Genomic DNA, 20,764 nt, shown 5'->3' with positions numbered 1-20,764 from the left:
ACAGTACTTGTACGAGTAATAACTTCAATGTTCGAGAGGGGGAGAGCAAAGCAAAGAACGAGGAGGGGGGAAAGGTACAAGGGTACAAAGGTACAAAGGTACAAAGGTACAACCCCGTTGCTCTCCGTTCCTGTGCTTTCGCGGCGGGCAGGGCAGGTGGGGCGTTCGGGGTTGCGGTCGCGCCTGGACAAGCCGCGTGAGGAACGAGGTTGGTTCTCGTTTCGCTCTAAGCCGAGCCGGAGGGGGGACATGGATGAGCGTTCTGGGGTTTATTTACTTTTTTGATTCCATCACCATCTTTTTCTTCTTTGGCAGCATCCTCGTCGTTTCTGTCATCTGCGTCGCGTTGCAGTTGAATTTTTCTACTTTGCTTGTCGATTGAGTGGTGATTTGCGAGCTACCATCATCCATCTCCATTGAGCTTGCGTCCCCTTGGGCTGTTGTGTCGTGCCGTCTCCAAGACGGGACAATACAAAACTCGAGTGCTCGGCATTCAACGGGCTTTCACGACGTCTTTGGTGCTTTGGACACGCCAATTGCATTGCATGCTACTTCTCCAGTGGGAACAATCGTACACCAAGCGTATCAATCGATATACATACTGGTGCCGTTCTGTGTCGATTCCTCTGCGCATCCTCGCACACGCGATCTTGCGCTGCCGCTAACACAACACCCCCCACCAGTAGGCGCGACATATCTTTCTGTCTTGCCGCGCTCTGGCTTTGTTCATTCAGAGATATTTTCCTCTTGTCTAGACTTTGAGCTGCTTAGAAACGCAATGGAAGCTGCCTCGTCGCCCATGAAACGACGCGCCGTGCTCGGCTCTCTGGACGCGAACGCGGCGCTGTCAACAACACCAATCGCAAGCAAAATGATCATGATGGGATCGTCAATGCTGTTGACGCCGTCGGCTCTGCTAGTGAGCAGCCCATTGATTGGGAGCGAGTCGTCAAAGGGGAAGAAGCGGACTGCGGGGGAAGACGACGAGGAAGTGGTGGATGAGAGTCCCGTGCCGAAGAAGACGTGTGTTGATGGGGTGAGCAGGCTTTTTTTTTTCCTTTTGTTTACTTTATCTTGATGTTTCTTGCATTCTTGCCGTTCTTTGGCCATGCTATTCCACGTAATAGCTGAAACAAGAACAACAAGACGTCTGGCCTGCGCGGTTGGCTTGACGCTGTACTGTTGCTGACGGAGAAATATGTGTAGGCTACGCGATCGAGGTCACCCAGTCTCGAGACAAGTTCCCTGTTCGATAGCTCGGCCGGAGATGCTTCCTGGACGACGGCAACAGAGCCAGATGCAACAGCGACCACAACTTTGCTAGCTGCCACGAGGCCTCGAGCTTTGACTAGGGAGCAAGCCAGAGAGGTAAACATCTTCCTTCCCATGTCCTTCGTATAGTAAGAATTGTCAATTAACAAGGCGTCACTTCCGCCCGTTCAGAAGGCAGAAATCCTCCGTCTACGCCTCGGCCTCGCAGGGTACAAGCTGCGCACCGGCCAAACCTCCGTCCCCCTCTCCCAACTCCAGCGCAAGCCCCTCCCGCCATCGACCACGACGCGCAGACGAGCGAATACATTTGCCCACGCGGCACGGACGAATACACACACTCGGGTTCGGAGCGTGGACTCGATCCCTCATGTGCCGGCGTTGTCGCAGGAATCGTCAGTGCTGTCGGTTAGATCAGACGCAGCAGTGACGGTGGCTGCTTCTCAGGAGAGCGTCGTGGTGGAAACAAGAGGCAACACGCCTGATCATGTCGCCGGGAATGAAGGAGACAAGGCTGTTTTTCTCGCTATCAGTGATGTAGATTCTCCTTCTAGAGTCTTTTTGTCAAGTCCAGCACCGGCGCCGGTATCGTCATTAAGGAGCACTTATACGGAGGAGGTGGATAAACAGGTATGACACAGCGAGGTGGCTTCTGTTTGACTATATCTGTGTTTGATTTGTTTTAATGGTTTTTTTTGTCTTTTCCAAATCTCGGGAATAGGAAATGAAGCATTTCGGGATCCAATTTTGATGTTATGCATACTGTATTGTTATAATAGCTAGACACACAACTCTTTGAATGATGATGATGACGATGTCATGGCGGCAAAGACAGGGGGGCTTACACGCAGCGAATAACGAGTAGAAGTAGTACACAATGAGCATATCGGCTTTTCGACCCTTTTTGTACCATTTTGTTGAGCCAATGTCTAAATGGGGCACAGTCATGGTATATGATTTTACAATATGAGTCCCTTGGAGATGATTTTTCAGACATTGTTTCGTGTTTCCCGTCCAAGTCCCTCCCGTCAACGCCTGAAACTAACAACTACCACATGAATGCTTTGCTTTGCTTTGCTTTGCTTTGCTTTACGTTGCGCTAACTCGCAGCCTATATAAAGTAGTAGGTATGTATGTATGCTTTCTGCCAACATAAAAAAAAGAATCTACACAACCAGACCCCCAACCCCATTTAATCAACCAGGATCTTGGGCTCAATCTCGCCGTAGCTGCCAAAGAACTTGGCAAACAGCTTGATGGCGTTTCCGACGTCGGCAGTGCCGCCCGTCTCGCGGATGCTGTGCATGCTGAGCTGGGGATTGCCCAAGTCGAGCGTGCGCATGCCCAGCTTGGCGGCCAGGCCGGGTCCGATGGTGCTGCCGCAGGGCGAGTCGTTGCGGACGACGAAGAGCTGCAGCGGGACGCCGGCCTTGCGGGCGCACTCCTGGAGCATGACGATGCCGGGCGAGTTTGTGGCGTAGCGCTGGTTGGCGTTGATCTTGATGACGGTGCCGCCGTTGATGGCGGGCTGGTGCGACGACTCGTACTTGCCGGCGTAGTTGGGGTGGACGGCGTGCGCCATGTCGGCGGACACGAGGAACGAGCGGGAGAGCGTCTGCTCGTAGGCCGTGGCCTCTTCGCCCTCGTGGTGGACGTGCTCGTAGCTGCCGTCGCTGGCGGCGTCACGGTTGCCAGGCAGGACGGACAGGCGCCGCAGCACCGACGGCAGCAGGTTGGAGTGGGCGCCCTGGGCGGACTGGGAGCCAATCTCCTCGTGGTCGAAGCAGACGGTCAGGCGGATGGTGGAGTCGGCGTCGAGGGCGTCGGGGCTGCTGACGGAGGAGATGAGGCCCTCGACGGAGCAGTAGGTCATGCCCAGGTTGTCGAGGCGGGGCGAGAAGACGAACTCGTCGTTGATGCCGCCGATGACGGACTTTTGCGTGTCGTAGAGCACCAGCTCAAAGTCGACAATGGCGGCCACGTCGACGCCGGCCTCGTTGGCAACCACGTCGAGCACGGCCGGGTGGTGGCGCACCGTCATCTTCTCCAGCGGCTTAAAGTCCTCGTCCTCCTCCATGGCGTTGTCGTCGCCCTCGGGCTGCTGCTCCTCGGGCTTGCTCTTGTTGAGCTCGGCGGCGGCCAGGCCCGCGATGGGGAACAGCTCAATCTCGTTGTTGGGCTCGAAGCTTGCCTGGCGGTGCAGGTGGATGGCGAGCGTGGGGATGCGCAGCAGCGGCTTGTCCACCTTGACGAGCCTCTGGACGACATTGTCGCCCTCGCGCACCATGACGCGGCCGGCGAGGCTCAGGTCGCGGTCGAACCACGAGTGCCAGATGCCGCCGCCGTACGTCTCGACGCCGACCTGCAGGTACCCGACGTTGCTCTTCTTGGAGACGGGCTTGACGCGCAGGCAGGGCGAGTCGGTGTGGGCGCCGACGATGGCGACGGGGTTACCGGGCCGCCACTTGCGGCCAATGGTAAAGGCCACGATGGACGAGCCGTTGCGGGTGAGGTAGTACTTGCCGCCGGGGCGGAGGGCCGATGCCCAAGAGTCGCGCTCGCGGATGAGGGTGAAGCCGGCCTTTTCGAAGAGGGCCGAGGCGGATTTGACGGCGTGGTACGCTTTGAAAGGAAATTGTTAGTCTGGATGGATTTGAAACTTGGGAATATCAACAGAAGATGATGGAGGGAAGCTGGGAACGCATACGAGTGGGAGAAGAGTTGACAAAGTCGACAAAGTCGAGCGCGGCCTGCGGGGGAGCCATGACGAAGGCGGTGGTCGAAAACGGTGATGTTCTGGTTCTTCTTGTAGTAGTAGCAGTTGGGCTGGTAAATGCCAAAGACTGGATTGCTGTCATCGACCGTCTCGCTGTCGAAGAGCAGATCATGCAGGTTGTGACGGTGAAGATAAAATGGGAGGGAGAATCTCGAGAAGTGCGGAGAAGTCCTAGTTGTTCTGGAGGGGTTCTGGAGGGGCTCAGGCGGGCGTTGGGCAAAATTAGAAGCTCGAGGTCCAAAAGTTCCCGGAAGCGGCACGCCTTGAAGGCGGCAGAGCGGGGCCGAGGAGGGCCGTTGAGACCCCGCGATAAGGGGGGGGGGGGGGGCGGATAAGACAGACACATTGGACAAATGTTGGTGGTTGTGAATATGCTCGACAACTCGAGGGAAAAGGAATAAATTAGAAGCAGTAGTGGATATAGATGGTTGATCCAAATATTGATACGCATTAAGCAGTAGTTGTCTTTGTTCCCCTCTCAATAAAAATCAAAAAAAATATCAAAGCAGCTATCAAAAGACAAACCCACGCGTGACGCTTCCTATCCCTTTTTTTGCGAGAAGCCCATCTATCAAGATCCCTCTACCAAAAAAAAAAGAACCAGTCTAAAAAACAAACAAACAAATAAAAAAACAAAATGCATCTCCATACCAAACTCCAGCTGCAAATCCAACCCGCAGCTCCAACTCCATCACCACAACCATACAAAAACTCTACACCATCGGCGCGTCACTCGTCTTGCGCTGGTCCGTCGTGCGTAGTGAAGTGAACGAGGTATCCATCTCCCACTTCTGTCCATCAATGCTTTCTCGCTTCAGTCCCAGCCCCGGCTGTCCAAAGCAAAGCGCAACGGCCGCCAAGAAGACAATGGAACCTTCCAGGATGATGAAGGTTGTCTGATCCTTGATGAGGCCTTTGCTATATCCGTCCTTGAGTTCCGCCACACGGTAGCAGCAACGGGCCAGGATGAGCAGCGTCGCGGTCGTCAAGCCGGAGAAGAAGGCAGTGAGGCGCCAGCCCCATCCGGAGGCGCGGCCAGACCGAAAGTAGCGGACCATGTAGTCTGCAAAGGTGACGATGAAGGCGGTCAGGACGATGACCTGGAGGCTGAGACCTGCCTGGGACACATCGACACCGACTTGGTTGGAGCCCGTGGTGTTTGCCGACATGGCGCCGCCCGCAGCCTGAAGGGCGAGGCAGACAATATCAAAGGGGATGAAGATGTAGTAAAACAGCTGGGGCTTGAAGCGAGAGAGTTCCGGGCCGAGAAACATGATTGACTTGGACAGGGTCACATAGATGGAAGCCGTGTAAAAGACGGGGGCAGTGGTGAGGGTGACTGGGCAGGAGATTCACCAGTTAGCCTAGGTAAAGCTTGGATAGGATCGGACCTTGTCTTACCAATCTGGATCATGAAGCCGTTGAAGGAAAAGGGATTGTTCCACAGCATTATCCTGCCAATGTACCCGATAATCTCGGTGATGCAGCCGACGATGACGGGGATGGTGAAGCCCCACGTCCTCCATCGCACGCCGAGATAGAGGTGAGCGATTCCAACGATGCCAAAGAGGACGCAAAAGACGGCGTTTGCGGTGAGCGAGGGACGATAGCCGAGAATGCTCCATTCCGCGGGGCAGGTGTCCAAGCTACAAGTTGTGTCGCTTCCAAAGGTGATGGTTCCAGGGGGCGGGTGAGACATGGCGATGGTGGTGTGACGTTGGGTTCGTGATTGTCCGATTTGATAGAGCTCCGTCTCTCTGATAGGTCCGTTGGTTGACTTGCTCTTGTTGGGGCTTGTTGACTCGGGGGGTATCAATGTTCAAGTATATAAATAGGAGGATGTGTCTCTTGTGTAGATGCAGAAGAGCCCTTGTTGTCTTGTCAACGACTTGTAACACAAGGGGGGCAACGGGGTCTCTTTATCGTCGTCAACAGCAAACGCCAAGTTGTCCGGGCCAGATCCACGCACGGCTCCGTTGGACAATCCATTGCCCCGTCTCTCCTCGCTCTCGTTCCAAGGCACTCCTTCGGCAATCTCCACATGGCCCAGCAAAGCCCAAAGCGAGGCCAGCCTTACGCCTCCAAGCATTCGTGGACACGACGCAGCGTCATCCCGAATAACCTTATCAAGAACGCCCAAAGAAAACCAGGGAGACGAGTTGAAATCACAAGGATCCATGCTCGAGGTGGCGCCACTGCCATCGCTTGACGCAGGCGCTGAGAGGATTTGACGACCACGGTCACAGCAATGCAAAGAGGAGCTGCCATCGTGGCTCAGCTCAGCTACTAGCATCATACTCGCATATTAGACTCGCAAGTTGGCATCAATTCTGCAGCGATAAGCCTCGTTATGGGATGAAACGCGCTGCTCGCTCTTGTTCGGCACCGAGAATGGCACGGTGGGCTGATGTTTGCATCGCCAACCTTAATCATCAGCCACTTTTTTTTTTTGCCTTTTTTGCCCTTATGAGGAAATGCTGCCCCTGTCATCTTGTGCTAAGAGCTAAACGAGTGCGAGCGAGCAGAGGCAAAGGAACAAGTTTGCATCGAAAAACAGGGAAAATAGGGATTCGGGACGGAGGATCGGGAACTGACGCGGTCACTTGCACTGCCGTCAGCACGCAGCGGAGCCTCGTGGCGCCTCCGCCAACCAGCGATTAAACCCGTCAAAGCCTCACGCCTAGAAGGGCATGTTTAGCGAGTGCGAGATGGCCTCAGATCCTTCTTATCCTTCCTCGGTGGCCAAGCTGCGTTTCGGGGCGCTGATAGGCTCAGGCGTGTTGACGTGTTCAAAGCCACCGACCCGTTCATTTCATCAGCTCTTTTCTTCATGTTTGATTGTTTTGTTAATCTATCTGGTTTTTTTTTTTATCTTCCCATTGTTTTCAAGCACGGAATACGGAGTGCGGAATTCGATTCGGGTTATCCACCAGTGGAAATGCGGCCAAGTGCTGTCAGCGCTTCTCCGTATCCCTCTCCATCTTTCGACTGATACTATTATTGTTATTACAAAACCACCAAGGAAGCGAGACGAGACAATCCATCTCCAATGTTTTCCATCATGGAACCACACCAAAACAAACCAACTTTCCCATCGAGGCGCTTTACTGGCATCATGATCCTTGGGCGGAAAACAAACACCAATTCTGGGCACCGTTACGTATGCACTTTCGTCACATCACGCATCCCGCGCCATGCCCTACAACACAGCCACAGGAGGGAAATAGCTCGATCCAGAGGGGAAACAAAGTCTTGGCTCTTTGACCACGCACTCGAGCTGGACTCTCCCCATCTCAGCACGTGGTTTCCAGCACATGGCTTCTTCACATACAGCAAATACACGTAACCTCCTGGCTAGCACGATACACCAAATTGCTCCCTACTTACTGGCCCGTATCGATGCGAGTCATGCTCCTGCGATGCTCGTTCGTCTAGCAAACGGCATTCGGAGTCTGATTCTCATCTCATCCCCTCTTCATACACCGCGATTCGCAGATGGAGATGAATTATGGGTTCCATACGAGGTATACTCGTCCTGCCCCGGCCGGCCCTCTGCTTTGACCAGATCGGGCTCAGCATCGGAGTAACAGTAATCAGTTCTTTGGCTCCATCGTATCACCGATAACGCTGATATCTCATAATGAGAGACAGCTGGATATAAATTTTGGGATATGCCAAGCACTGACCGGATCCCAGGGACCATTTACCAACAGTCACCGATATCACGACGATGACCAACTGCGAGCACAAATTGATTGCAGATGTACTTTATATACATCTTTCTGATATATTAGTTGGTCCCGGAATCACTCTCTTGATGCAAACATTCCGTATCCCATCTGCCGTTGTTAAAGATCGTCGATGCTAGATATGCGACATCAGCTCTCGTAGCTACATTTCTGGCCCCGAAGTCACAAGATAAAAAAGAAAGAAAGAAAGGCGAGACTACAGTAGGATATTAAAAACGTACCCAAGGCAACTAACACTCCGCTGCCATCAATCCCCCTACTCAAAGCAGACCGCTCTCACAGTTGAAAGGAAAGGCGCACATGTCTTATACGGCCGATACGACTCAGTGAGCCACATTCCATCTCACCCTACCCGACACAGAATCTCGTCACCGATATCGAACTCAACAGTGCCAACTATTGGCCTTTGTGTTTTGTGCCATTGTGGTATCCCACGTGGCAGCGTGCGGCCGTTGTTTCGCATCTCTTGATGCTTAACTTGTGTGCTACCGCATTGTGTTTGTTTGCATGTTTCACAGTTGCACAGTACACGAAATACTTGCCCAACCACCTCCATGGTCACACATGCTCTCTCCCACTATAATACATAATAGCTCCCCTATTTCACTGCCCAACAGATACAGCACGAAGGACTGGATTGTAACTTTGATGAGGGCATTTGGCTGGCCTGGTTTAATGTGTTAATCACGTGAGGCGGGGAGTGTCACCAGTTGACATTTTAGAAACTTGGTCTTTTCCACAAACTCCGACTTCAATGTAACTTTTCCTATAGCCAGTACCTCGGGCATATACGAGTGCTCCAAATATATGAAGAAGAAAAAATGAAGAACCCAGCGCAGCTCCCAATCCAATTACAGCTCGTTCACCTACGCAATGTCCTGTCCATGAACCCAACCCTCGTTCTTGTGCTTACACGTGCCGCATCACTTAACCTGCCCAACTGGTACCTCGCCGCCGGTGCCCTATCACAAACCATCTGGAACAATGTCTCATCACTCCCTCCTGAGACGGGAATCCACGACTACGATCTCGTCTACCACGACGCCTCCGATCTCTCGTATGAAGCCGAGGACGTGGTCATCCAGGCCGGCAAGCGGCTCTTCGCCGACATCCCCGTCGAGGTCGAGATTCGTAACCAGGCCCGCGTCCATCTTTGGTATGAAAAGAAATTCGGGCTCGCACGTCCGGCTAACCAGAGCGTCGAGGATGGCATTGACTCGTGGATATCTACAAGCGCGATGCTTGGTGTGAGGCTGGACGGGAACGGGGAATGGATCTTTTATGCGCCTCGCGGTCTATCCGATTTCTTCAACATGGTGGTTAGGCCGAACACGGCCTTTGCGAAGAGGGAGAATTATGAAAAGAAGGTGGAGCGGTGGAAGGCAATCTGGGGGGGGCTCAAGGTTGAGGCTTGGCCGGAGAATGAATGAATAAATGTATGTAAATAAGCACATGGGTCGAGTTGATATTCATGCTTTAGAAACAAGGTCACAAATGTCGGCTGCTAACCTACAAAACCACAGAATTCCAATGTTGGATAATGCTAGACACGGTTTAGAAATGTACACAAGGTAGTTGATTGACGGCTACACTGTAGTAGCCACAGAACTGGCCCGTGTGGAAAGATTCTCATTATAATGAAACCCGGACACTTGCAGTATTTCAGTCACTACTGTACCAATGTCTGCGTATTGTTTCACTGGCTACTACATACCTTAGATACCAACATCTGTGGAAGCCATAATAAGCCACAATGTTATTCAACGCAAAACGCACAAGCATCACCAACCAGCCCAACATCCAAAAAATACACATCAAACCAATACGAGTACAGTCCCAACCCAAAACCTCGACCAAAAAAAAACCTCACGTCTATTCACACAAAGCACAGCCCTCCCATCCACCTCGGATCATCCGTCTAACGTAATCCAACAGAAATCCCATACAATCAACGCCAATACCAACCTTGCCAGCCAACACAATAACACTCCGTATGCCCCTCCATTGACGTGTCACGCACAGATCGCCAGCTATTCTTCCCTCCCCCCAAGTGTCAAACCCGCACAGCATTGTCGCGTAGTACTTCATCTCCATCTCCCACCAATCAGCAGAGGCCGTCACCTTCTTTCGGCCTAATTTCCGTCGCTCGCACCAAGCTATGCCCACAGAGGCAAGTTGGGTGCTTTACGAAATGAGCATCGACATGGGAGGGCTCCATACAAACCCATTTGAATACGCTCGGGCGAGCAGGGGGAAAAAACGCTCCTCAGAATCAAGAGCAGCCCCCCTCCCTCTTTCGAGGCCTATACGATTTGCTAGGTATACGAATCAAGACATGACACGGCGAAATGGGAGGCACGCGGACAAGGTAGTATAAAAAAGGTAAAAAGTGTAATCTTTGAGAAAGGCTAGAAAAGCACAAGTCGTTAAGTTGATATCTCAGTTCGTGACCAAAAAATGCTTCGTTCAAAAAAGACATCCAGGACAGCACCCGCAGTCGGTTGTCTGACGGGAATCGTCCCCGCGAACGCCCGTACAATTAGAATATTAAGTATACACACTCCAAGGGGTATAATCCCGATTGCCGTAAAACTCTAGTATTATTGAATAAAAAGTTCTAGTTCAACTTCTGTACATGTCCAACCAGATCTCAGGGGCGCCTGTCGTGTGTGTGTTTGCCATGTCCCGCAGGCCTTTAATTCAAAAATGACTTAAAGGAAACGTTTAAGCGAGGATCAGGGCAGCGACACCGGCAACAGCGGCGAAGACGGCAGAGCCAGCGAAAGAGCCAGCGCCGTTGCCGAGAGGAGGAACACCAATGCTGGATTTAGCGTTAGCACATCAAGTTCAAATATCAATATCGAAAAGGGTGGATATATGTAAACTCACGTTCCGTTGCCAGCAGGGCCGGAGGGCGTAGGGGGGACAGCGCCGGTGCCGGAGGGAGCGGGAGCGCCGTTGCCGCCAGCAGGGGCGGTAGGGCAGGCGACGGCGACGGTCTGGTACTCAACAGAGGTGAGGACGGTGGTGTAGCTCTTGGTCACGGCAATGACGGAGCTGCTGGGGCAGACAGGAGCAGCAGAGCTGATGGGGGCGCCGGGAGCACCGCCGGTAGGAGCAGCATAGCCGCTGGTGACAGCGGGAGAAGATCCAGCGGGGGCGCTGTAGACGGGAGAAGAGACGGCAGGAATGCTGTAGACGGGGACGGAGACGGGAGCAGAGCTCTCACCGCCAGCGGGGCCGGTAGGGTAGACAACACCGGTGCTGTTGGACCAGACCTGGGAGGTAGGGACAACAGTGGGAGTGGCGGTGGCGGTGACCGGGCAGATGGTGGTGGAAACAGCAACAGTCTCGGTGGACAGGACAGTGCTGTGAGCCGGGCAGTTGGTGACCTCAGGGCCACACGAGGTGATGGTGTGGATGGAGGTGGCGTAGACGGTAGAGGTGGTCAGGGGGATGTAGTTGGTGGCCACGGAGGTGGTCTGCTGGCGGGCCGGGCAGTTGGTGACGGTCTCAGGGCAGGCCGTGATGGTGACCAACTCGGTGGTGTAGTCGGTGGAGACGGGCTCCTGGGCGAGGACCGAGGTGGCCAGGACAGCAGCGGCGACGGTGAAACGCATCTTGATTGTCTTATTTGTTTTTTTGGTGGTTCTAGAAGAACGAAGTAGTTTTGTTGGTTGAGAGAAAGAGTGTGTGAAAGCGTAAAGCTTCGTTTGCTGGTTTGGTTTGTTTGAAAGAATGGACGACCGAAGTCAGAGCGAGCTGGCGATTGTGCTTAGTGGGCTGAGGAAGAAAGAGAGGAAAAAAGAAGAAGGCTCCTCGACTGAGCGTGGCCTCATATTAATAGGCATATCGACCAAAGAACAACCTCACCTCGACTGCCACCCATTGGATGCCCCGGGAAATTGCGTCCAGAACGGATGCCAATCTAGGGGGTTCACAAGTGGATGTCGTGGTGGAGATGCTTGTCGCGCCAGTTTCATCCGCCTCTCAGAAGAGCCAAGATGGAAGACCCACGAACCATCCCGGGCCTGAGACCAGCCAACCCCTGTCTCTGATATCTGCAGGTACAACATCGCTCCATACTGTGTGGCAAACGGCCAGGGCCATCGCGCGAATGAGCAACCACATCAGCATGTGGGTTGTGTGTGTGTGTGTGTGTGTGTTTGTGCTCCTGCAGCGGCAACAGATCACCTCCCCCATTGGCCGGGACCCCTGCGTCTGTCTTGGCCACTTTGTGCGAGTCCTCCGTACGAGGCAATGGAAGCGCAAATCGCTGTGAGCAACTGGGCATGAACGACTGAAGCAATGGCGCCCGTCCCCGTCCACGAGACAGACGTCTCTCGCTCATAACATCTGTCTATGAGCACGGAGATGCTCGTCTTGGTAGCGGCATAAGAGTACGAGCACAGTACAGCACCTAGAGATGCGTCGTTAATTACCGTCGTCTTTCTAGACCTGTAAAATGCTCATCGTCCTTGATGATGATAATTCAACCACGACATACATGCCTTCATTTCAACCTTCTAAATTGGCCTTCGTTAATGACTGGAGCTTCTTCGGCAGAAATGGCCTCCACGGACAAGAGAGGACGGAGTACGCGAACAAGTACCTCGTCGACGCTGTGCTAGTCGCCGGCTTCATCGTTCCGCTGGTTACAAGTGTGATTATGCTTGCACTTTAATCTCTGGAACCCAATAGTCCAAGCTCATATTGTGCTGCCTTGCACAGGCATCACGTTCCAACACGAGTCCAAAGTGACACGGCTGAGGATCTTGACCGATCGGACTCGGGAGGCGGGCCTCTGTGCCTTTGTTTTCAGAATCCAATCTCAAGTTGATCTATTTTGTGGGCTCCGAGAGGGCACCGTTTGATGACAGTGTTGTCCAGGCTACGACAAGCGCAGCGGAATACTCGTACGCAAGGAGGGAGGAAGGGGCGGCGACAGAATGCTGGGACTTGCATGAGGTTGGCGAGATTGGCGAAGTTGGCCCCTCCCTCTGTTATTGAGCAAGTATCCTGAAGCCAGCCGTAGCAGCTCGTCTCATCATCACAAAACAAGTACAAAGCAGTGTCGAGTAACATCCTGCAGTCGATGTTGCATCTGTACTCATATGCCGACCTCCTGAGAAATACAGTAGCATTTGCCGTAATTCAGCATCGCCGGGGATGATATTCCAGGTACTGTATCTAGCTGCCCAGTCCATCCAACCTTCCTGTAATGGATATTTGTCTTCACAGCAGGGGATTTTCCAGACGCCGTCTGCCGCCCGGGTTCCCTCACTAATACCTACTAGGTAGTGGCGTCTTATTTCATTCGAACAACAGTACTTCGTAGTGTCTGTCGTCTGATTCGGGATTTGTCGACCAGTTGCTCCATGGACAAATGTGCGTTTGCACGATCCAGCGGTTGGGAGTCCGTAAATCTGGATTCTCCTCAGAACGGTATTAGCCTATCTGCCAGCCGTGTTTGTTTTCTCGTAGCCATGTCTTGGCACAGCTCCCGATCTTTCCAAACAAACAGAAATCCAGGTACCATCGTATGCCAGGGGGGACGTTTGCCCTTGTCGTAACAGAATCCAGAACAGCAGCAAGGAGGGAGTAGCTCCCCACGTGCACCGTATCAACCCAAGCCAATTGGCACGTTACAGAATGGGTAGACGAGCCCGGGTAGAGAGAGCTCTGCATTTGCCTCATACTGGCAACCACGGCGGTGCTCCATCTTGCCTGTGCTACTAGCAAGGCATGCCAGGTCTCTTTGCTGACGGGGTGGAGTCGTCAGACAGCGCGACCAGCATCAACCGAGTAATAGTCGTGCTCCATATCAGTCCTTATGCTAGCACTTTGCGAATGTGCTTCTCGAAAAGCAGTGTCGCATGGGACAAAATAAAGAAGCGGTGACATTCGTCCTGGCAGCGCGGAGTTTGCCGTGCCGATGCTGGCAATGCTGCTTGCCTCTTCCTACTGTACAGCATTCCCCCGACAGGTCTAGCACCTACTGTACTCGTACGGGGACTCGAAAATATCGCAGCTGGCATTGAAAGCAGAGGCGAGGCGAGGATCCGTATCCCTAATATGGATGTCACAGCGATATTGCATCGTAGTCCGTCTGTTGCAGTACTCCGCAAATACGGCGGTAGTCTCGCTCCTGCGTGGCCAGATTTGGCATCGTCAGCCAACACGATACGATGACAAGCACACTCCAAGATTCCGCAGAAAACCCGCCGTTGCGTGCGCTAATGCAGGAACCGTCCTTCATCCGCCCATCTCTTGGAGATTTGTGTCCTCTGTGGCTTGCCTCGAACCAATCTTGCTTTGCGCCCGCCCGCATTCTGTGGAGTCGCCAGAGGGAAAAAAAGGCGTCTCGTCGGCCAGTCCAAAAGATGGGGGAGCAACGCAAATTAGCCGCGGAAGGGCACAGCCAAAGCTATTCGGGGCGCCCAAGCTGCTCTGAGAAGGTGAATCGGCGGCATTCGCTGCGGCCGAGTGACCTCTGGCCATGATTAGCCCGAAGCTACTGGGTGCTAACAAGACCTGGCCTGGTTCCTCCTGTTGCTGGATGGATGGATGGATGGTTGTTTGGCTAGATTGGGAACCGGCACTGCTCCATTTTCTGGAGTGCGGACAGGGAACATGACTATCGTGGCGATAAGATGGAGAAAGTTGCACGGCAGCCGATGGCGGTGAGAGAGAGAGGAGAGGCAGAACGTTGCACCACCTGCTGTAAATTGTCCAGTAAATTTGTCCGCGTGCTTTCCCCTGCGTTTCCTTCAATTAAACTCTTTCTCCATAGATCATCGCGTCGGCGTGTTGGCTGGCTGACTGCCTCTACAGTACTTTATCCGCCGATAGACCCGGTCCAGTGGCTGCATTGGATTGGCGCTGTGATGCTCCGTCCAAGCTGGTGATTTCATTTCACTGCTTGGCGGCAATGGCTCCTGTCGATCGCAAAGCCGCTTCTGCGCTCCCTCTCCATCTTTCTTGCTTGCGTTGTCCTTCTCTCGCCTCCTCCTGGGCCTTCATTTTGCGCAGTGACGTCGACTTGTCTCATCATGCTACGAGTACGCTGGCGGCCTTGTTTATCCTCGTACCGCCAGTACCTGCATGTATTCTCATCGGATGATACATTAGTAGGTAGGTAATATCCCGGTATCGTCATCTCCATAGGCCCTGGGTTTGCCCTATTGTCCTCTCGCAAGCCAGAAATAAGGTTGGTTTTGCACGGCGACACGAGGTGAGAGACGAAATGACAGAATGTCGGTTGGTTACATGCGCACGGCCATGTTTCGTGGCTAATGTTACGAGTACTGCTCCTAACTTTCGCTTGATCTTTAACTCGCGTCGCCTGCCTTGATGTAACAATGCTTTCGAGTTACCACCAGTATTTGTTTTGCTCAGCACTTTCTCCCCAGCTTTGAAATCCGTTTGGTCTGTATAGTACTGGGTCCATGTGATATTAAAACCTGTTATTCATGAGAGGAAATCCTTATATTCAGTATCTCTAGGAAATGATACTAGGCTTTCGGGGGAAAAAATCTGGTCCAATCTGGACATATTTGTCATGAGGACGGCATGCTCACCCTCATTATCAAATGCTAGTGGATTGGCGTCAGATATTAATCTGCCACCGGCTTCTGGCCCATTGCACTCACAGAGGCAAAGATGGCTATTAATTACACCAAAAAGTATTCCGTAGAAAGTCTTAGGTTACTGTCTAGGCACCCCGTTCTTCGTATCTGGGATATACGGGACCGACATGTGAATTGCGGTTACGGTATAGGGTACGATCATATGGAATTCGACGACACCGATCAGCTGGCGTCACGATGCGGCTACGTCACACGGTTTGACCTATGCTGTTTTACGCGTACCGAAAACAAAAAGGCCAAGACTTTGTTAATCAATTATCCATGCAAGAATGACAAGGCGGAGCCTCCGTTGCTTACAACATGTACGAGTATGTATAATGCCCACCCGGCGCCTCAAAAGTTGGATATCCGGTTTCTGATTTGCTAGGTAGTCTGCCATCAACAACCTATATACCGTACCATGCACTGCACCTCGCTGTATACGCCCGTGTTTTCGACTGCCACCCCCTTTCAGACTGATAGAATCTCTTGCTGGATTTTCTGATGATATCGCCCGCCCTTTGGGCTGCGCTGCCTGTGCTCATTGGGCTTTACCGTATAGATGGCATGGATGCTAACTTTCCTACATATGCTTCACGTGAGCAGAAGAAAGGGGATTTTACTACGCCATTGGCCATGGTACGGCCCAAATCTATTTCCGAATTTCGTAAGCCAAGCTGGTAATAAGCCATGCCAGCAAACGTAGCGCAATCCGAAATGCTGGCTGATATGAGAGTTTCGTCCGAAGTATATCAGCCATGTACACTTTAAAGGCTGGATGAGTGAAGCTTGTACGAAGTACCATCGCAGCCTCACACGGCACCTGTGATAACCGAGTGAGCTCGCTATCGCTGACACTGTGCATATTCCACGGAAAAGGCTGGACATTAGTACAGTGCGGTGTCCGTGCCCACAGCGCTGGATTTTTGTCCGAAAATCATCCGCTTCAAACTTCTTCCTCATGTACCACCCCACAGCTTGCACCGACTTTTGAAATAGCGAATAAAGACGCACATTTTGTGTCTGAGCGACGAGTGGAAGCTGACCTTGGCTGCTGTGGTTCTCCTCCATTTCCGACTTCTTCAATACCAGCCGAGCCTCGTGACTTGCCTCCCTCGGTCGATTTTCCACGACAGCAGCAGCAGGGAAAAATCGACAACCTTCCGACCCAGGCATGCCTTTGCGGTAGCCTTGTCGCCGCCTAATAATTATAAGCATGCGGATGCTGCATTCACAAGGCTGCCAGAGTTATAGCAGCATCCCCTTTTAGCATACACTGGTGTTTTTCTTTGTGATATAAAATCCTTTTCGAGTATGGAGAGTCAGGTACGTCAATTTGCATGTCTCGTAGCCGCGAGATCTTCTCAGCTGCTGCCTTGTTGCTCTTGCTGCTGCGGTGCCCCGCCATCGGCCATTTTTCTCTGTTGAGGCCATCATGGAAGAGAAGAAGAAGAAGAAGTTAAGACAGAAAGACCACATGATTATGCTTCTCCAGCGATCATCTGTTTCTGGCACTTGAAATGTTTCTTCCTTGCTGCCTGAGGTTTGGCATAGAGCTGACGGCTGTGATTTCTAGGTCGAGAATGCCGTCGAGATTCTGTCGAATCCCGCTTCCGACCCGTCGGTGAAAGAGCAAGCATTTGACTATTTGAACCAGCTGAGGAGCAACCCGCAAGGATGGCAGGCATGCACGAATCTATTTTCTCGAATCCCCCGAACGTCCGAGGTCGTGCGCATGGTGTGTCTTGAGGTGGTCAATTTTGCGGTACATACACAGGGTCTTGATGGAGAGAGCCTAGCCTTTCTCAAACATACCTTGCTGCAGTATGTACGCCAGGCATATGGCGCTGGTGCTCAGCAGGATCCCGATCCTGCGCACCTTCAGAACAAGCTAACGCAGACTTTGACCTACCTCTTTGTCTTCCTTTATCGCGACGGCTGGCAGAGCTTCGTTGACGACTTCCTCGACTTGACTGGGCTCCATCAAAACGTCGACAACGTGGCTGGTGTTCTTTTCTACCTGAGGGTCCTATCATCAGTACACGATGAGATTGCAGATATGCTTTTGTCACGAGAGAGCGGCGATTCGAAGCGAAATACCGAACTCAAAGACCAGCTGCGAGCCCAGGACATGCAGAAAGTCGCCGAGTCGTGGAAGCAGTTGCTTTCCAGATACAGCGGGAACGATGTCATTATTGATCTAGTCTTGAAGGTCCTCGGCAAGTGGGTTAGCTGGATGGACATCTCGCTTGTTGTCAGTCAGGACATGCTTAACCTGCTGCTGCCCGTCGTTGGGCGGACTGGCAGTGAGGACAAGGTGCGAGATACTGCCATCGATACCCTCACCGAGATTTGCGGAAAGAAAATGCGGTCGGCGGACAAGATGGAAATGATCTCGTTCCTTAACCTGCAGGACATTGTGAGCCAGCTGGTTGCCAGCCCCATGCTCAACGACTTAAAGGGCACTCCGCAATACGATACAGATCTCGCCGAGGCCATTGCCAAGCTCGTAAACACTACAGTGGCGGATATCATCAGAGCCCTTGACGATGGCCATGCCAGTGACGAAACACGGACGCGCGCCAAGCAACACCTGGACGGCTTTCTCCCACTCCTTTTGCGGTTCTTCTCCGACGATTACGACGAAGTGTGTTCGACTGTCATCCCGTCATTGACTGATCTTCTTACTTTCCTCCGAAAGTTGGGCCAACTCAACCAAGAATATTCCACCATGCTCTCCCCAATACTCAATGCCATTATTCGAAAAATGAGATATGACGAGACAACATCATGGGGGAATGAGGACGAGCAAACAGACGAGGCAGAGTTCCAAGAACTCAGGAGGCGCCTGCAGTATCTCCAGAAGACCATCGCCGCCATTGACCAGAACCTATATATGGACGTGCTGAGCAATCTGGTGGCGACTACTTTCCAGTCGTTGGACCAAGCGGGATCGCACATGGATTGGCGGGACCTCGACCTTGCCCTGCACGAAATGTACCTCTTTGGAGAGCTTGCGTTGCCAAATCAGGGACTCGGCACCAAGAACCAACCGTCTTCTGCAGCCTCAGAGCGACTGGTGGTCATGATGCAGAAAATGGTTGAATCTGGTAAGTTTTGCTATTGGACAAGCAGTATCAAGGCGCTCTGTTCCTTGCCCCTCTCTGGACATATAGCTAACAAGCTGACTATAGGAATCGCAAATTTCTCACATCCTGCAATTCTTCTCCAATACATGGAAATCTGCGTCCGATACTGTGCCGTTTTTGAGACTCATTCCCAGTACATCCCCCAGGTCTTGGAGAATTTCGTGCGTCTAGTCCACCACAACCATGTGCGCATCAAGACCCGGTCATGGTACCTCTTCCACAGATTCATCAAGCAGCTTCGATCCCGCGTAGGAAACGTTGCCGAAACTGTCATACAGTCGATTGGAGATTTACTGCCCATCAAGGCCGAAGTGCCTGGAGAGGATGCGGATGATGACATGTCGTCGGATGAGTCCGATCACTCAGCAGATGCTCTTTTCACTAGTCAACTCTACCTCTTCGAGGCTATTGGATGCATCTCTTCCACGCATAGCACACCCGCGGAAAACCAGGCACTGTATGCCCGATCAGTAATGGATCCTCTGTTTCAGGATATGGAGGTCCATCTTCCTCGAGCCAAGGGGGGCGACGCACAGGCGACCTTGCAGATCCATCATATCGTCATGGCACTGGGAACACTTGCTCACGGCTTCTCCGACTGGACTCCGGGATCCACCGCATCAAACCAGCATGGACCACCAGACAAGCTTGTCTCTGACGAGTTTTCTCGCGCCGCCGAGGCGATCCTCATTGCACTTCGTGAGCTGAACTCGTCGGCAGAAATTAGGACGGCTTGTAGGTCAGCCTTTTCTAAACTGCTGGGTGTCTTGGGTGCTGCCGTTCTCCCGCAGCTTCCAAAGTGGATCGAAGGATTGCTCTCACAAAGCTCATCCAAAGATGAGATGGCCATGTTTTTGCGCCTTTTGGACCAAGTGGTGTTCGGATTCAAGTCGGAAATATATGATGTTCTCAACATGCTGTTGACACCACTTCTTCAGCGCATCTTTGGAGGGCTTGGAGAGCCCATCTCTGGCACGGATGATGAGATACAGCTGGCTGAGCTCAGGCGAGAATACCTCTCATTCATCCAGATCATTCTAAACAACGGGTTGGAGGGAGTTCTTATCAGTGAAGCAAACCAAGGTTTCTTTGAGCCAATGATTGCTTCCATCCTTGAGCTGGCAAAGACCCTTGATGGAAACCTCGGCCCGAGCCGGCTGGCCTTTACCATCATGGCTCGGATCTCTTCACTCTGGGGTGGTCCCGATGTTGCCACCATTTCACGAGAGCCGACGGCGCCAACTGGCAGTCCCACCCCAGCAATTCCTGGATTCGATCACTTCATGATGGATAGGTTTCATTCCACATGCTGGGAGGTGATGCGGAATCCCAGCTTTAAGCCGTCCAGCGACGCTCAGACAAAACAAGTTCTGACGGAAATTGCGGCATTGGAGCAAACTATATACACCAAGACGGGAGACATGTTCATCCAACAAATGCAGAACGAGCTGTTCCCCAGTCTGGGCATCAACGGCGATGACTTTTTGCGATCCTTGACGACCTCAACGGATAAGAGGCAATTCTCAACATACCTCCAGCAGCTGCTAAACAGCCGGTGACGGGAGGAATTATGATACACGTGAGATTGATGACTTTATATACAAGGCATGGGATAGTGGTTTAGCAGTGGTGAACGTGAACCAAAGGGGGGTTGGGAGGGCACAAGGAACAGGGCGGTTACAGGATACAAAGTTATTATCTCGGAGAAGAGGAGGCGATTTGGACATATCATAGAATCAACCCCCCCCATAAAACGACCTTATTTTTTCCTTTTCTTCACCCCTCTCAAAATCCATCCCAAAAAGAACAAAACAAAACAAAACAAAGCAAAAAGATATCAAGGCGAAGAAGACCAAGGAAGAAACATGTTTTCTCATTTGTTCGATTCACGCGCGTGCGTGGCGGCTGGGACGGGGAGGGCTTTTTTCCGGGTTGTCTGGTAGGATTTTGATGGATAGGTAGCGTATATAGTAAAATAAATTTCGTCTAGGCGACTGACAGAAAAGCCTTTCTTTCTTCTTCTCTTTTTTTTCCAAGATGGAATTTTCGATTTGAAGTTGTCTTGTCTGCCGCTACCTTTACAATTATGTAACAGAGATGAGAAACATAACGTGTGAATCACTGAGTGATGAGACTTGAATTGAGTAGTACTTCAATACAATATAATGGTAATTTAAGGATAAAAAATAACTT

At 52.2% G+C, this 20,764-nt stretch overlaps 6 protein-coding genes across 6 annotated transcripts; 3 read left to right on the top strand and 3 right to left on the bottom strand.

Moving 5' to 3' along the window:
- Positions 1 to 778: 778 nt before the first annotated feature.
- Triagg1_3113 (uncharacterized protein) lies at positions 779 to 2,127 on the top strand (the record flags this gene model as incomplete). Its single annotated transcript, XM_062897370.1, has 5 exons — positions 779 to 1,036; positions 1,128 to 1,162; positions 1,230 to 1,368; positions 1,423 to 1,899; positions 2,053 to 2,127. The coding sequence occupies 5 exons, from the start codon at positions 779 to 781 to the stop codon at positions 2,125 to 2,127; spliced, it is 984 nt and encodes a 327-aa protein (XP_062758180.1).
- A 334-nt stretch (positions 2,128 to 2,461) lies between these two features.
- Positions 2,462 to 4,391, bottom strand: Triagg1_3112 (uncharacterized protein; the record flags this gene model as incomplete). Its single annotated transcript, XM_062897369.1, has 2 exons — positions 2,462 to 3,891; positions 3,977 to 4,391. 2 exons carry the CDS (start codon positions 4,389 to 4,391, stop codon positions 2,462 to 2,464), a joined length of 1,845 nt encoding a protein of 614 aa, XP_062758179.1.
- Positions 4,392 to 4,758: 367 nt separating this feature from the next.
- Positions 4,759 to 5,744, bottom strand: Triagg1_3111 (uncharacterized protein; the record flags this gene model as incomplete). Its single annotated transcript, XM_062897368.1, has 2 exons — positions 4,759 to 5,384; positions 5,447 to 5,744. 2 exons carry the CDS (start codon positions 5,742 to 5,744, stop codon positions 4,759 to 4,761), a joined length of 924 nt encoding a protein of 307 aa, XP_062758178.1.
- A 2,934-nt stretch (positions 5,745 to 8,678) lies between these two features.
- Triagg1_3110 (uncharacterized protein) lies at positions 8,679 to 9,224 on the top strand (the record flags this gene model as incomplete). Its single annotated transcript, XM_062897367.1, has 1 exon — positions 8,679 to 9,224. The coding sequence occupies one exon, from the start codon at positions 8,679 to 8,681 to the stop codon at positions 9,222 to 9,224; it is 546 nt and encodes a 181-aa protein (XP_062758177.1).
- A 1,294-nt stretch (positions 9,225 to 10,518) lies between these two features.
- Positions 10,519 to 11,414, bottom strand: Triagg1_3109 (uncharacterized protein; the record flags this gene model as incomplete). Its single annotated transcript, XM_062897366.1, has 2 exons — positions 10,519 to 10,615; positions 10,684 to 11,414. The coding sequence occupies 2 exons, from the start codon at positions 11,412 to 11,414 to the stop codon at positions 10,519 to 10,521; spliced, it is 828 nt and encodes a 275-aa protein (XP_062758176.1).
- Positions 11,415 to 16,857: 5,443 nt separating this feature from the next.
- Triagg1_3108 (uncharacterized protein) lies at positions 16,858 to 20,130 on the top strand (the record flags this gene model as incomplete). The annotated part of the gene is made up of 3 exons (XM_062897364.1): positions 16,858 to 16,926; positions 16,999 to 18,532; positions 18,617 to 20,130. The coding sequence occupies 3 exons, from the start codon at positions 16,858 to 16,860 to the stop codon at positions 20,128 to 20,130; spliced, it is 3,117 nt and encodes a 1,038-aa protein (XP_062758175.1).
- Positions 20,131 to 20,764: the final 634 nt, after the last annotated feature.

This window comes from Trichoderma aggressivum (assembly GCF_033847375.1).
Source record: "Trichoderma aggressivum f. europaeum strain CBS 100526 chromosome Unknown scaffold_008, whole genome shotgun sequence".
In the NCBI taxonomy this organism is placed as follows: Eukaryota; Fungi; Ascomycota; class Sordariomycetes; order Hypocreales; family Hypocreaceae; genus Trichoderma; species Trichoderma aggressivum.
This window is presented reverse-complemented; position numbering and strand designations above follow the sequence as displayed.